Here is a 15948-nt window from a genome sequence, read left to right as displayed (position 1 = left end):
GGCAACATAATTATTTGTAGAATCACCAGAAGCAAAGATTTGAGTTAGAAATATTTTCTTAAAAATATATATATTTTCAAAGATTTGCACAAAGTTTCACAATTAAAAAAATAATAATAGCAGAATAATACCGAATAATAGCAGAAGAATAATAGCAGAAGCTCGTTGAGCTTCTGCTATTATTCGGTCTTAATGGGTTAATCGTCACTGTCGGGCAAAAACCTCTTATCGCCATATTTTAACTTTTTATGTTTTTTTCCCCCCGTAAATGAATGCCTTAATTACCTCGTCATACTACAGCGTCACACTTTGAATTTGAATCCTGAAAAAGTAACAGTTTCGGACATATTATGGTTTCCAACCGATAGCAACGATAATATATGTTGGTGTTAATCAAATAAACAATGGTCTTGCAGTGAACTGATTCAGCCTCTGAGGAGAGTCAGGGCAAAGCGGTGGCGAAAATCAAGGTCTTCAGAAAAGTGAGTACATTTTTTATCATTACCTGATCATTAACTAAGCATTAACTAAAGTTTGTGTTCTCTCATATCAACAGAAGAACGCAAATCCATTCATTGTGTTCATTATGTGTTTCAACTTGGTCCATATAAATGGGTACCTAGTGCGTCGACAAGGGGCTCCTGACCTATGTCAGTATGTCAGTAATGTCATTACACACTCACACCATGACATAATTGTGTGTGTGTGTGTGTGTGTGTGTGTGTGTGTGTGTGTGTGTGTGTGTGTGTGTGTGTGTGTGTGTGTGTGTGTGTGTGTGTGTGTGTGTGTGTGTGTGTGTGTGTGTGTGTGTGTGTGTGTGTGTGTGTGTGTGTGTGTGGGTGCGTGTGCGTTTTGTTTCCCCACAGAGACCACCAAGAGAGCTCCCAGGATCTCATTGGTCAGTCTGCTCAGGAGCAACAAGTAGACCTGACCTCTATATTCAAGGTGAGTCAAAGTAAAACAACAACCTTTTCTACATTTTCTGCCACAGAGTAGGCCTACACATGAAATGAAAACTGATTAGTTGTTCAGAATAGACACAATCTCTAATCCAGGGGTCTTCAACGTTTTCAGGCCAAGGACCCCCTAGCTGAGAGAGAGATGAAGCAGGGACCCCCTACTCTATATTGTATACAATTCAGATACACTTTTGCTGCTCTTTTTTCCCTATACACACCTATAACTATTTGCCAAAAATAGCCGATCTACAAGCTCACAACGCCTCGCAGTGCGAGGCGTTGTGAGCTTGTAGATCTGCTATTTTTGGCTAAAGTTCGCCTCAGAAAAGGGATGCTAGGGTTAAATGATTAATGTACAAAAAATAAATCATATCACACAAAGATTTGGGGAACTCCCTGTCGTATCCCTGAGGACCCCCTAGGGGTCCCGGACCCCCTGTTGAAGACCCCTGCTCTAATCTGTTGTTTTGAAACCAGTGGACTTTTTCCTTTCGGCATTGTTGAAATAGTAACTTTGTTATTTTGCATTTCAGCTGCTTGAGGAGAATCTTGGCGAGTATTTGAAGGACGACCTGGAGAGGATCCATAGTGTTCTTACAACAGACTACCCAGAATGCTTAGAGAGTTTGAGGGATGAGAAGGGGGTCAGTGGTGAGGCCGAGACGCAGAGGAGGCAATTCAGAGAGGGAGTCCTGAAGATCACACAGCACTTCCTGAGGACTCTGAAGCAGGATGACCTGGCTGAAAATCTGGAGAGCAGTAAGAAAGTCTTTATTCACTACTTTAACTTGAACGAGAGCAGTAAAGAAAAGTATATTCACAGCCATAACATGATGTTGAGCAATCTTTATTCATAGTTTTAACATGCACCCAATGTGATTGCTATCAGCCTATTGAATAGGCGCTCTCTATCGTGTCAAGACTGTCTCTGTCTCCACCCTCCATATTCCATATGTACGGGGACTGACCCCCACGTGGGCAGTGACGTGGATACTCTTTAAGAGACACCTGTAGTGGCCACGCACTGATTATCCATACGTGTAAAAGCTCCGTGTAACTTTGATTACTTGATTTCCACGAGAGCAGAAGCAGACGTGGAGTTATCTGTCTTAGCATTTGAGTGGAAGAGGTTGTAAGCGTGTGTAATTTGAACATATAGCGGTGTCCACGTTTGTAAAAAGAAGAGCTGGTCTTACGAGGCTCCTCTCTGGATTGCTGCGTGGGTCATTATTACGCATGGGATGGGGGTGCAACAGCTGATCAGCTTGCTGTGAAATCCGACCTCGTCGGAGGAAACGGCAAGTATGCTGCTCGCTTACTTTACTAACTTCCCATCGCTCCCAGTGGAGCATAGGCCATCGGCCACTCTTCTTCTTTTCTGCCTCTCCCAAGCTCGTTCCCTGTCTCTTGAGCTCTGCCTCAGTGTCCTGCCTCCAGGTGTTCTTAGGCCGCGCCCTCTCTTCCGCTTCTCCTGGGGGTTCCAAGTAAGGGCCTGGCGTGTAGTCAGTGGTGGAAAGTAACTAAGTACTTTACTTAAGTACAATTTTGAGGTATTTGTACTTTACTTGAGTATTTTCAATTTCCAATACTTTTACTTCTACTCCACTACATCTCAGAGGCAACTATTGTACTTTTACTCCGCTACAATTATTTGAAAACTTTAATTACTAGTTACTTTTCAGATATAAATTATGATATTAATAAACATACATTAACCAGTTCAGCCCTATTTTATACATAGGCTATTTGGAAATAGCCGATCTACAAGCTCACAATGCGTCGCATTGCGACGCATTGTGAGCTTGTAGATCTGCTATTTTCAAACATTTTAGTACTTTTACTTTTGGTACTTCAAGTACATTTTGATGCCAATACTTTTGTACTTTTACTCAAGTAAATTTGGAATTCTGGACTTTTACTTGTAACAGATTATTTCTATATTGCAGTATTGGTACTTTTACTTAAGTAAAGCATTTGAGTACTTTTTTCCACCACTGCGTGTAGTACTAGCTGCCGGTTTCCTCAGGGTGTGACCGATCCATCGCCACTTTCTTCTCAGGATCTGTTTCTCCACTGGCTCCGGTCTCCCTTTCATCCAGAGTTCCTCATTTCTGATCCTCATTTTGTTCCTCATTTTTCCCGAAAATGCGGTTCAGACAGCTTTTAATGAAAGTCTGAAAGTGTGCGGATTCCCGGTGGCTTATTTAATAAACCAATTACACACCAAACGTGCTAAATCCAACCGTGTCGAGGACACGCGCGAGCGTGCATTACCGCGGGTGGTTCCAAAAAAACTGAACAAACTAACGGAGAGACGCAAACAGTGTGACAGCGTGAAGTGACTGTTCCGTGACTGACAACGCCCATTTGGCGTGTGTCAGCATGGTAGGGGGGGTAATTGGTGCAGCTGGGTACAAAGTTGTACTTGCCCTTCAGTTCACGAGTTCACAAGCATTCACATTTTATCCCCTCTCTCTGCCTTCTGGGGAAAACATGGCCCACGCCTGTCTGGGCTGTGGGGTAAAAAAGGCCAATGGAGGACGGCCATGATCAATGTGTACATTGCTTAGAATGTGAATGATTGACAGTGGCGTGCACAGACATTTTGAGGAGCAGGTGCTCAAGTAAATTATACTTTTTTTTGTTTACTTTGTTCTGCTCTTTTTTTCCCTCTACACCTATACCTCTTTGCCAAAAATAGCCGATCTACAAGCCCACAACGCCTCGCGCTGCGAGGCGTTGTGAGCTTGTAGATCGGCTATTTTTGGCTAAAGTTCTCCTCAGAAAAGGGATGCTAGGTTTCGAGTGGTTATGGTAAAAAGAAAAATCATATCATACAAAGAATTGGCGGACCCCCTGTAGTAACTCTGAGGACCCCCTAGGGGTCCCGGACCCCCTGTTGAAGACCCCTGCTGTAAACTTTTTTTCAAAAGGGCACTTCTGGTCAAGAGGGCAAAGGGCAGGTGCTCTAACACCACCTAGAGCCTATCTGTGCACGTCCCTGATGATTGATATTCTGGGGGACTTGACTCGGAGATTGAAGACTGGTCAGGTGTGTGTGGAGGCGGCACAGGGTAGAGGAGGAGCAGGATCAGCTTCCTGCCCTCTGTCGCCAGCTCATTATTCGGGCCGTTCAGGCTTTGGAGATGGGGCTGCTAGCAGAACAAGGCTGGAGGGCCTCCCGTTTTGATGAAGAGGCGTACCAGCCGTGCTCTTTTGCTGTACCATTGGTCTTTAATGTAGAGGTACTTGAACAGTTTGCTACACCAGCTGAGGCCCATTGCTGGTCAGGTCTATGTAGATGGCATTGGCTAGCATGTATGGATGGTCGTTGGCTGTGTGGACTGCCACCTTCCATGGATCAGGTCTTAGGCCTTAGGCCTGAGGCGGCCATAGCCTGCCTGGGGAGCCAGAGGCCCCGATTGTCCCAGGTTCGATTCCAGGTCAGTCAGTCTCAGAGCAGGCACTTAATCCCTAGCTGCCCCCCCACGCTCCTCTGTGGGTGGTCACTCAGCTGGAAGTGAATTTCCCCTGTGGGATGAAAAAGGTCTCAATTATTCCCCCACCAAGTCGGCTTTGGGGAAACTGATCAGCTGCCCGAGCCAGAACACAAAGGCATGCTCTGCCATGCTCGCATACAGTATGGCAGTTCAGGGACAGCTGGTTAACACAGGGGCTATCCTAGCCCTGTATCAGCGCAGTCTGGCCATGCCGCTGGAGTGTGGAGGCTCCAACCTAGCTTCTGAGGTGCAGCAGGTGTCCTTGCTCCTCACTAAATTGATGAAAGAGCAAGCAGTTGCAGTTGGCAGGGCCTTGGCCTCTCTTTGGATGGCGAGGAGCCACCTCCGGTTGTCTCAGTCGCGGTTACAAGCGAACCTGTCTGCTTAGGCTGCCTGCGGTGCCATCTACCATGTTTGGGCCGGATGCAGCTACAATGCTTCAGCAGGCCCAAGATGCCTGCCGGTGTGCTCGGTCAGATGTCGGGATGCTCCGGCATGGCCGTGAGCAGCGCCTCAGCCTGCGCCGCCACAGCTGGCTTCTACAGCTCCAGGTGACCTAAGGGTCCGGTTGGGGGCCAACTGGCGGGGTAGGCTTATTTTCAGATCCCAATATGGGAGGAGCACAGACGCTCTCAGGTTTGCCTTCGACGGCAGAACCTTTGAGTTCTGTGTCTTCCCATTTGGCATATCTCTAGCCCAACCCACGTTTAGAAGGTGCATGGACAGAGTCCTGGCGTCGGGAGGGCCTTTGCATTCTAAATTATCTAGACGACTGGCTGGTGTGTGCTCGCTCAGAAGAGCAGTGCCGCAACAATGTGGCCCGGCTCTTGGAGCACTAAGGCCTGCGCCTCAACAGGAGGAAGGGCAGGCTTCAGCCAACACAGTCCACAGAGTTCCTGGGCATGTGTTTGGATGCCAGAGCAGGGACTCTATCCCTTACTCCAGTGAGACAGGCCGCCCTCAGGGCTTGCTTGCTGGCACTTTTGCACCTCCAGCCAGTGCTGAGGAACCACCATGTGAGAACAGACAGCACAGTGGCGGCAGCATATATCAACAGGTAAGTTCCCCTAGCCTTGGGAGTGGGCGCATCCCCAGTTCAAGTCCCTGAGTGCGATACATGTGCCGCGTCAGGTAATGTTACAGCGGATCAGCTCTTCAGAGGGGGACCCCTCTCCGGAGAATGGGGCATTGGCTCGAATAATTCTTTCATTGCCTTCAGTGGACCCCCCCCCCCCCCCCCCCCCCCCCCAGCCCTTAGCAGAAAAACTACAGCTTATTTCTCACGACTTTGAAACCCCATACTTAGAAAAAAAGAAGTAAACATTCTAATTTGTTGGGTGGTTTATAACAAAGTGTTGTGTGGTCTGACAACATTTTAATACATAATACTGCTCATAGGCCTACTCATACCGGGTTAGGGTACTTCCTGTTTACGGGGTCTTTAAAGAATATCCACGTCACTGCCCCCGTGGGGGTCAGTCCCCGTACATATGGAATATGTAGGGTGGAGAGAGAGTCTCTCCACTCAGAGCACCTGGGTTACAATGTAACCTTCCGTTATCAGCACACTACTAAACTGCAAATTTGTTTCAGTGAGGCAGGTGCAGACGGCCTGTTATCAGGCATATGCTGTCACTTAACTATCAAGTTTCTTTGGGGAAAATAAAGGCTCACATTCCTTTTATTTTCAGTGGAAAATTATATATCTTAAAGCTGCACTATATAACTTTCCTCTTCTACCCCGGATTTGAACCCGGTTTCCTGCGTGTGCTGAAATGTTATCCTGTGTCTAGGTGAGACATGACCTTTGACACAATCTAAATGTCTCCAAGAATTTTGTAGATTTTGTCCAATCTGTATGGTAGAGTATGGTATTAGTAGTACAATATAACTTACACCATTGGGGTGGTTGAATTTTGTCTCCCTGCTCTTCTATTGAGACACTTAGATTGTGTCAAAGGTCATGTCTCACCTAGACACAGGATCTGACACAAATTTTAACCTGATTGTCAAGATTAAATTTATCACCTGAGTAAGCAGACAGGCTCGACTAGCTCTATGGTAAAAAGGAAAGTTACATAAGGATTTTTTAACAGTGGGAATGCAGTTTTAATGCCACACACGTGCACACGCACGCAAACATACGTGCACATGTTCACAAATATTCATTGTGGGCTCGTTTTATTTCAGTTCAGTTTTAGTTTTAGTTAGGAAAAGACTAGTTTTCGTTTAGTTTTTATTTAGTTTAGTTTGTTCTTTATTTATTCTAAGAAATGCCTTGATATTTTATAGAAGCTAAAAATGTAGCATAATAGAATGCATGTCAAGTCAACATGTTGAAGAATTATGATTTTTTTATTTCCACAGATTACTGCTATTACTGTGTAAACAGTAAATCATCACTTTAGGTCTTCAATGTTTTAGCAAACCACATTGATAGTGACATACTGTATTGCATCGACTAGCTTTTTCTTTCAATTATTATCAGTCCTTCTTCCATCAAACCAGATAAACAATATGCTGTATTTGACTTGAAATGCAAAGCCTATCAAGGTGTGTTTATTAAGTACTATTGTATAATCAAAGAAACATTTAATTGCAACCCTACTCTGCAAACCCTAAAAAGAATACCAGCTGATATGTTTTTGTTTAACAAGTGCAGTTGCATGGGAATTGTAGTTTTTAAATATGTTCATATATTAGAAGTTTGCAGCATCAAACTGTAGGTACCCCAGGGGGCCTTAGGGGATGGGAGACACATATGTACAATCATTTTCTACTTAAACTGCTTGTATTTAGACTGCTAAAGTTAGTCAACAGAGTCATTATCACACCAGAAATGTAATTCCATGTCAAGTGATCAATTATGATATAGCTAGTGATTCATGACAAAATAATCATTGAAACGGCTCGACTTAAACTGCAGTTTAAATATGGTCAATATTTAAGATAATCTGATTGAAGATATTTTGCTTGCTACAGCAGTAGACACATGTTCTCATTTTAACCTCTCATTTGAGGCCAACATTTACCATAACATGCACTTGATGTCCTTGTTCATTTAGAAACGCTTGCTCCTGTGTGTCAACAACAACTCAAGTCTAATCTGATGAAGAAGCTTCAGTATAACTCAACACTTCTGAATGAGCTCTTCACAGAGCCCCACATCACAGATGTCAGGAGTAGAGAGCCCAATAATGAACTTGAGGTCAAACAGATTGAAACAAAGTCCAGCAAGGATACCGGTCTGGTCAGGAAACCATCCACAACAGAAACAACAATCAAATTAGATGACATCTTTAAACCTTTACCTGGACAAGATAGAATCAGAACAGTGATGATGAAGGGAGATGGTGGCATTGGTAAAACAGCCGTAACTCAGAAGTACACTATGGACTGGGCAGAAGACAAAGCCAACAAGGATATCCACTTCATGTTTCCATTCACTTTCCGAGAGCTGAATTTGATGAAGGAGAAACATTTCAGCTTGGTGCAACTTCTCCATCACCTTTTTGGTGAAACCAAGGCAGCGGAAATCTGCACCTTAAAGGGGTCCAAAGTTGCTTTCATCTTCGATGGATTAGATGAATGTAGGATTCCTCTAGACTTCCAGAACAATGAGATTTGGACTGATGTCTTAAAGCCAACCTCAGTAGATGTCCTGCTTACAAACCTCATCCAGGGAAACCTCCTTCCCTCTGCTTGCATCTGGATAACTACACGACCTGCAGCCGCCAATCAGATACCCTCCAAGTATGTTGACAGGGTGACAGAGGTGAAAGGGTTCACTGAAACCCAGATGGAGGAGTACTTCATGAAGAGTTGCAGTGATGAAGAGAAGGCCAGAACAATTGTCGCACACATCAAAACATCACGAAGCCTCCAGACCATGTGTCAGTCTCCACTCTTCTGTTGCATCACTACTACAGTTCTGGAGGACATGTTGAGAACAGCAGAGAAAGGTGTGCTGCCAAAGAACCAGACTGAGATGTTCATCCACTTCATGGTAGTTCAGTCTGAACAGAAGAATGTCAAGTATCATGACAGAGCACAGACACATTCTGACAGGAATCCAGACAATAGTCCGGCCATTCTGTCTTTGGGAAGACTAGCTTTTGAACAGCTGGAAAAAGGCAACCGGATCTTCAGTGAAGCAGATCTTACAGAGTGTGGCATTGATATCAGAGATGCATCAGTGTACTCAGGAGTGTTGACACAGATCTTTAAAGAGGAGCGTGGGTTGAAGGACAAGGTGTTCTTCTTTGTACATCTGAGCATTCAGGAGTTTCTGGCTGCTCTTTATGTCTTCCTCCAATTCGTCAACACTGGTGTCAACCTTCTCTCAGATCCACAGGCATCCAAGCGGCCCAAGTCAAAAAGCCCTAAGATAAATCAACTCTTCAAGAGTGCTGTAGACAAGGCCTTACAGAGTCCAAATGGACACCTAAACATGTTCCTCCGTTTCCTGCTCGGCCTCTCGTTGGAGACAAATCAGACATTCCTACAAAGACTACTGGAACATACAGAAAGTAGTCCACAGACCAATCAGAGTCTATTAGAAAAACTTCCGGAACTAATGAGAAGTAAGGCACAGACCAATCAGGAAACAGTTGACTACATCAAGAATAAAATCAAAGACAACCCCACTATAGAAAGAAGCCTCAATCTGTTCCACTGCCTGAATGAGCTGAATGATCACTCTCTAGAGAAGGAGATACAACAGTACCTGAGGTTAGGGAGTCTCTCCACCGGCAAACTTTCTCCTGCTCAGTGGTCAGCTCTCGTCTTCATGTTGCTGACATCAGAGAAGGAGCTGGACGTATTTGATCTGAAGAAATACTCTGCTTCAGAGGAGGGTCTTTTGAAGCTGCTGCCAGTAGTCGAAGCCTCCAATACAGCTCTGTAGGTGAACTGATAACTGGATACATTTACTATATTAAGTCATCTTTCTTTTACAGATTAGAAAATATACTAAATTGATTTTATCGCTATTGGTTCCTCAGGCTGAGTGGCTGTAACCTCTCAAAGAGAGGCTTTGAGGCAATATCATCTGTTCTCACCTCCAACTCCTCTAGACTGCGAGAGTTGGTTCTGAGCAACTATGATCTGCAGGATTCAGAGCAGCTGCTCTCTGCACTCGGGAGTCCACACTGTAGACTCAAGACACTCAGGTCAGTATTCATGAAACTGAATTAGATGACCATTCATATCCTGACTTAAATACGGATGTGTGTGGAGTTTCCCCTGATGAATTGAGTTGTTGTTTTTTTTATCTCGGGGGTTGGGGGCAACTCCAGTCAATAACAGCTGAAAACAATTAAAAATATGTGAATAGCTTTTTATCATTTATTGCCAGTAGACTTTACTACAGTGTGGAACTATTCACTGTTGACATAATCTAATTTTAACCTCATAACCAGTCTTGGTTACAAAGGACAAATCATGAAACACATGAAATTACCTTAAAAATACAAACATGTCGATTTTATTGCTTGTTCTTTAGGCTGAGTGGCTGTAACCTCTCACAGAAATGGTGTAGGGAGTTATCATCAGCTCTCAGCTCCACTTCCTCTAGTCTGGTAGAATTGGACCTGAGCTACAATGATCTGGATTCATTGAACTTGCTCTCTGCGGGACTATGGGGTCCAAACAGCAAACTGCACACTCTCAGGTCAGTATTCCTGAAGGTGTCCAACAGATGAACATGTATACCCTGACTTAGATACATACAATGGGGGGGGGGGGGGGGGGGGGGGGGGAGTAGGTGTGTCATAGCAGGTGTGTCAGTTATTTTCCATTTCCCACTATGTTATTGTGACAGCCAAACATCCAGAAATGCTACGCGAATGTCAAGGTATGCAATTTCTGTGACTTGGCCGATTATATCATTACTAGGTTAGGGCGGCTATGTGGCCCTCTTATCTATTGTTCGGGCCGAACTATTTAACATATAGACATACAAATTAATAGATGGGGTGAAAATATAACCCCTATTCAATTCATTTTATTATTACACATCTGAAGGTAATGGTACAATCATGAAAATATGAGTAAATAATTACTAATTGAAACATTTGAATATAACATTTAAAGATACATTTGTAAAAGTTGCTCTTTAACACTAGTTACTGTATACATTTAATATGATGTGATCTTTTACAGAAAAACACAAATAAAATGCAAACATTGATTTTATCACTAATGTTCCTTCAGACTGAGTGGCTGTAAGCTTTCAGACAGATGCTGTAAGGAGTTATCATCAGTTCTCAGCTCCAGCTCCTCTAGTCTCACAGAATTGGACCTGAGCAATAATGATTTGCTGGATTCCGGAGTGCAGATGATGTGTGGTGGACTGGGGAGTCCACACTCAAGACTGAAGACACTCAGGTCAATATTCCTGACGCTGTTGAACAGATGACCATTCATATCCTGACAGCATGGAGTTAAATCTGATAACTTTTCTTTTTCTTTTTTTGTGGATTGGTTGATGGTAGACAATAGCTATTGTAAATAATATAAAGTGTATTTAAAACAATTGCTCATTCATGCAAGTCAACAGTGTGGAACTATTCATGTATTTTTGACTATATTACACCAGTGAAGGACAACGATAACATGTGCTCACTTCCACTGAGTCCTCTAATACGAAGTTTGTTGACTTCCAGTGAGCCCACTAATAACTGGATTTATTAAAAATGTTATATGATCTTTCTTTTACAAGAACAAATATATAAAATACAAACATTGATTTCATCACTAATGTTTCTTCAGGCTGAGTGGCTGTAGCCTCTCAGGGAATTGCTGTAAGGAGTTATCATCCGTCCTCAGCTCCAACTCCTCTAGTCTGAGAGAATTGGACCTGAGCAACAATGATTTGCAGGAATCAGATGTGACTCTGCTCTTTAATGGACTGGCAAATCCACAATGTAGACTTGAGACACTCAGGTCAGTATTCCTGAAGCGGTTCAAGATTCAAGAGATGTATTTGTCACACTCATACAAGTGTGTTCAACGAATGACTTTTTATGCTAAGTTAACTTTTTTTGGTGCAGGGACTATAGCTATCGCAAATAATATAAAACATACACAGAATCAAAGTGATAAAAACAGGCAGAACAATTGTATTTGTAGATAACTTTGCCAAACTTGACTTTGGATTTGACCTTGAAAATACACTTTTATTTTCTCCATTGATTTTTATCACTACTGTCTCTTCAGGCTGAGTGGCTGTAAGCTGTCAGAGAGATGCTGTAAGGGGTTATCAGCAGTTCTCAGCTCCAACTCCTCTAGTTTGAGAGAACTAGACCTCAGCAACAACAATTTGCAGAATTCAGGAGTTAAATTTCTCTTTGGTGGACTGGGGAGTCCACATTGTAGAATCAAGACTCTCAGGTGAGTATTCTTGTTCAACAGATGAGCATCGGAAAGGCTAACAATTGCTGTAGTTGTAGGGGGTGGGGGGCACTGACAGTAGTGTGTCAGTGTATAGCTGTGTGCATCTGATATTACTCCCAAGTTAATGGTAAAAATATTATTATTATTATTATTTTTAAAGACAAGGAATAAATAACGTTTAAATGATCATAAGTGATCATTCTTTTACAGAACCAAATGTATTAATGTTAATTTTATCACTAATGTTTCTTCAGACTGAGTGGCTGTGGCCTATCAGAGGGATGCTGTAAGGAGTTATCAACAGTTCTCAGCTCCAACTCCACTAGTTTGAGAGAGCTAGATCTCAGCAACAACGATTTGCAGGATTCAGGCGTGAACCTCATATGTGGTGGACTGGGGAGTTCACACTGTAGACTCGAGACACTCAGGTCAGTATTCCTGAACCAGTTCAACAGATGATCATTGCAAAGGCGGACAATAGTTGTCCTTCTTCACTCACATAAGTGTATTTAGGGCAACATTCCCATTATGTTTCATGATAATTCAGCGATTTTGTCCTCATGTTATTTGCTAAAAGTCAAACAGACAGAATGGTGCAAAAGTAAAAAAAAAAAGGTAAAAGCGTTCAACTGATTTTATCATTACCCCCCAGAGGTAATGATAGAATCATAGAACTTCAGAGAACTTTTTCTCTGTTTTCTAGTCACTGTGAACTGCTTTCAATGTAATCTTTTCTCCTCCTTATTGCCTCTGTTGTAGGAGCTTAAAATGAACCTTGATATTTTATATTTGAAAGTAACAGTTATTTATCAGCATTACACACAATTAACATAAATAATGACAATTATCATAATTAATGTCAATATACTGATGAGAAAACGCATCAATATTGACAGTGAAGTACATAGAAGCTTATGTTTGTATTGACATAACCAGACTCTCTCCCCCCCTTCCCCTGTGTGTGTGTGTGTGTGTGTGTGTGTGTGTGTGTGTGTGTGTGTGTGTGTGTGTGTGTGTGTGTGTGTGTGTGTGTGTGTGTGTGTGTGTGTGTGTGTGTGTGTGTGTGTGTGTGTGTGTGTGTGTGTGTGTGTAGCTTATCAGGCTGTCTCGTCTCAGAAGAAGGCTGTTCTTCTTTGGCCTCAGCTCTGAGCTCCAACCCCTCCCATTTAAGAGAGTTGGACCTGAGCTACAATCAATACAATCAGACAATAGTGGAGATCTTGTCTGCTGGACTGAAGGATCTGAAACTGAAAACTAAGTATGCAGAGACGTGTTGCTACTCAGTGCCAATTTTTTCTAGTGGTTCTCAAAGTGTTTCAAAGGATTTCCAGGGGGTCCCCAGCCAGATTTGTTAATATAGCATCACAATAATGTTTGCCACTTTATCCATATTTTATCATTTGGCTTATCTGGTATTTTTTAAACTAGATTTTCAGGCTACTATGAGGCCTTCAAATCCAGTCCTATATTGCGCTGATCGGAGCAATGGTCATCGAGTTATGGCCATTTGAAATGTTAGAAACCGCTGTAGTGCCCCACATTTTCTTTTAAATACACGTATTGTATATCCCTAAACAGCAGTTGTGCCATGTTTGGTGATGATTGGAGCAACGGTGTGCCTTTGGCCCCCGAGGGACCCTGACGTGGCCTATGGTGTGATTATTGTCATGGTAGACCACTGAACAGTGTTTGTGCCAAGTCATACCTGTGAGACCTTGCGTTTGGGAGGTAGGGGGCAAAGAAATTATCAGACTGGCGGACATATTGTAATTTCACCCACCAGTGGTCGGATCGACTTCCAGCTTTTACCGTTGGACTCCTTGTGCCCAAAAATGGGGGGTAGGAAGAGTCGGGTCTCTACGACCACTTGTCGTAGAAGTTGTCTACGGTGAAGTTGTAGACAGTCCACCCACCCTCTCTGCAAAAATCTGATCTCTACTTGGGGTCCCTGGCGCCCATCTTTTCAGATGGGGGTCTGCGTCCCTTGACACGAAAAGGTTTGAGAACCACTGGTGTAGGGAAATCATACTGTGATGCGGTGTAGTAGTGTTTTAATGTTTATTGTTGTAAAAATCCTTATAAATCATTGTTTCTATTATCAAAGACAATATGCAGGCCTGACTTTGTTTGTCCTCCATCCCCAGTGTCAACCATGGAGGAGTCGAGAGGCTGAAATCTGGTTTGAGGAAGTGTAAGTGTGTATTCTGTTTTATTCATGACTAAATCAAAGCAGCACACATAAAGTTGATGAGATAAGATAAGATAAGAATGTGTCATCTATTAACATTCTATCAACACTGAGTTTATCAAATTAATTTATGTACAGACTATCAACACTGACTATATGAATGAATATGTGTACAGTGCACAAACAGTGAACATTTGAATGTATATACATAGTCTGTCAACAGTCCTTCAACAGTGAGTATTTCTTTGTGTGCGCATGCCTGAATGTGCTTGATGGTTTGTTTGTATACTACACCCACTGAGCATTTTTCGGGCTATTAGACGTCTAAAATCCGTCTAAGGGCTAGTCTAAAACGGAGTTATAATTTGCCTAACAGTGAAGGTTTTTTAGACGTCTAGGCTAAGCCTGGTTGATAAGCAGTTTTTTAAGCGTCTATTTATAGACCGTCTATATTATAGCCGTTGAAATTATATAGACGCTTACAAAACAGATAATCAACGTCTAGTCTAAGCCTAGACGTCTGAAAAACTTTCACGGTTAGACCAATTATAACCCTGTTTTATACAGAGGTCTAATAGCCGACTATGGCTCACTGGGCAAGGACAGATATACATGTAGTCTGTGATAATTAGGCATCATTTTCATATTTGCATGCCAATTTCAGTTTAGATCAGTGCTAGACAAGTGCTAGACAAGTATATGTATATATTTGTTTTTCTTTTATTTTTTGGACAAATGAAAATGCATGATGGCTGTTTTGCTCTCCTGTAAATTGTGTTGCTGTGTATGACCTAAATTATTAGTAGTAGTAGTGTTATATTTGAGTGTAAATAGGTTCTGCTTTGTATCTTGTTTTCTCCATCAGATGCCTGTGAACTCACACTGGACCAAAGCACTCTGAACAGAAGGCTCTCTCTGTCTGAGAAGAACAAAAAGGTGACACGTGTGAAAGAGAAGAAGTCCTATCCTGATCACCCAGACAGATTTGATAAGGAACAGGTTATGTGTAGGGAGGGTCTGACTGGACGCTGTTACTGGGAGGTAGAGTGTAGTGGACTCGTTTCAATCGCAGTGACATACAGAACAATCGACAGGAGAGATCTAGGTGTTGTCAGTCTGTTTGGAAACAATGAGAAGTCCTGGAGTCTGGTACTGGCCATGGATACTGATGGTATCCATCGCAACAGTTACACTGTCCGTCACAATGGGAAGAGTATTGTCCTCCCTGTTCCTCCCTCCTCTGTGTCCAACAGAGTAGGAGTGTATCTGGACTGGCCTGCTGGCACTCTGTCCTTCTACAGCGTCTCTTCTGACACACTAACACACCGGTACACCTACCAGTCCACTTTCACTGAACCCCTCTACCCTGGGTTCTGGTTTGGTTCTGTTGCCTCTGTGTCTCTGTGTCAGTTATAAGATGTAATGTACAATAGCACGGTGAGTCTTGGAGGAACACTCACACTGCTACTGAAATGACAGTTCACTCTGTACAGGATCGCACACTAGGGATGTAAACATGTACACTTGAGAGTGTGAGTGTTTAAAAAGTTAAGCAACAGAGAGAAAAAATGTTTTTCGTTCAGAGCAGAAAGAAAGGGACACCTGTAGCCCCACAAAGAGAGGAAACTGCTAAAAAGAAATGTTGTGCTGATTGCTGTGTTAAATAGAAAAGATAGGTGGAGATGGGGATAATATCATGGTAGATTTGGGAATTGATTGGGATTTAGGAATTGATTGGGAAGAGCCACAGAGAAGGGCCAAAGAGAAAGTATGGGAAACTAAACTACGATAGTTAGAGTACAGCTGTGATCACTTATCAGGATGATGAAAAATGTCTCTGATGATGAATTCTGTATAAAAGCTCTATTATGTAATTTCTTTGTGAATAAAATGTTATTTTGTCCTA

General features: G+C 42.8%; 1 protein-coding gene across 2 annotated transcripts in view; it reads left to right on the top strand.

The window, feature by feature from the left end:
• LOC311040412 (uncharacterized protein) overlaps positions 1 to 15948 on the top strand; it is a 30354-nt gene extending 14406 nt beyond the window's left edge. For both annotated transcript variants that reach the window (XM_084050685.1, XM_084050684.1), the window contains 13 exons: positions 417 to 482; positions 867 to 945; positions 1493 to 1718; positions 7525 to 9361; positions 9463 to 9630; positions 9963 to 10130; positions 10673 to 10846; positions 11231 to 11404; positions 11678 to 11851; positions 12109 to 12282; positions 12948 to 13112; positions 13999 to 14045; positions 14908 to 15948. In XM_084050685.1, the coding sequence (XP_083906811.1) occupies positions 417 to 482; positions 867 to 945; positions 1493 to 1718; positions 7525 to 9361; positions 9463 to 9630; positions 9963 to 10130; positions 10673 to 10846; positions 11231 to 11404; positions 11678 to 11851; positions 12109 to 12282; positions 12948 to 13112; positions 13999 to 14045; positions 14908 to 15458 (4003 nt within the window). In that variant the 3' untranslated portion in view covers positions 15459 to 15948. The remainder of the gene's footprint in view (positions 1 to 416; positions 483 to 866; positions 946 to 1492; positions 1719 to 7524; positions 9362 to 9462; positions 9631 to 9962; positions 10131 to 10672; positions 10847 to 11230; positions 11405 to 11677; positions 11852 to 12108; positions 12283 to 12947; positions 13113 to 13998; positions 14046 to 14907) is intronic.

Source organism: Gymnoscopelus microlampas (assembly GCF_963454915.1).
Source record: "Gymnoscopelus microlampas genome assembly, chromosome: 24".
Lineage (NCBI taxonomy): Eukaryota > Metazoa > Chordata > Actinopteri > Myctophiformes > Myctophidae > Gymnoscopelus > Gymnoscopelus microlampas.
Note: the sequence above shows the minus strand (reverse complement) of the source record. Positions and strands in the feature narration are given on the sequence as shown.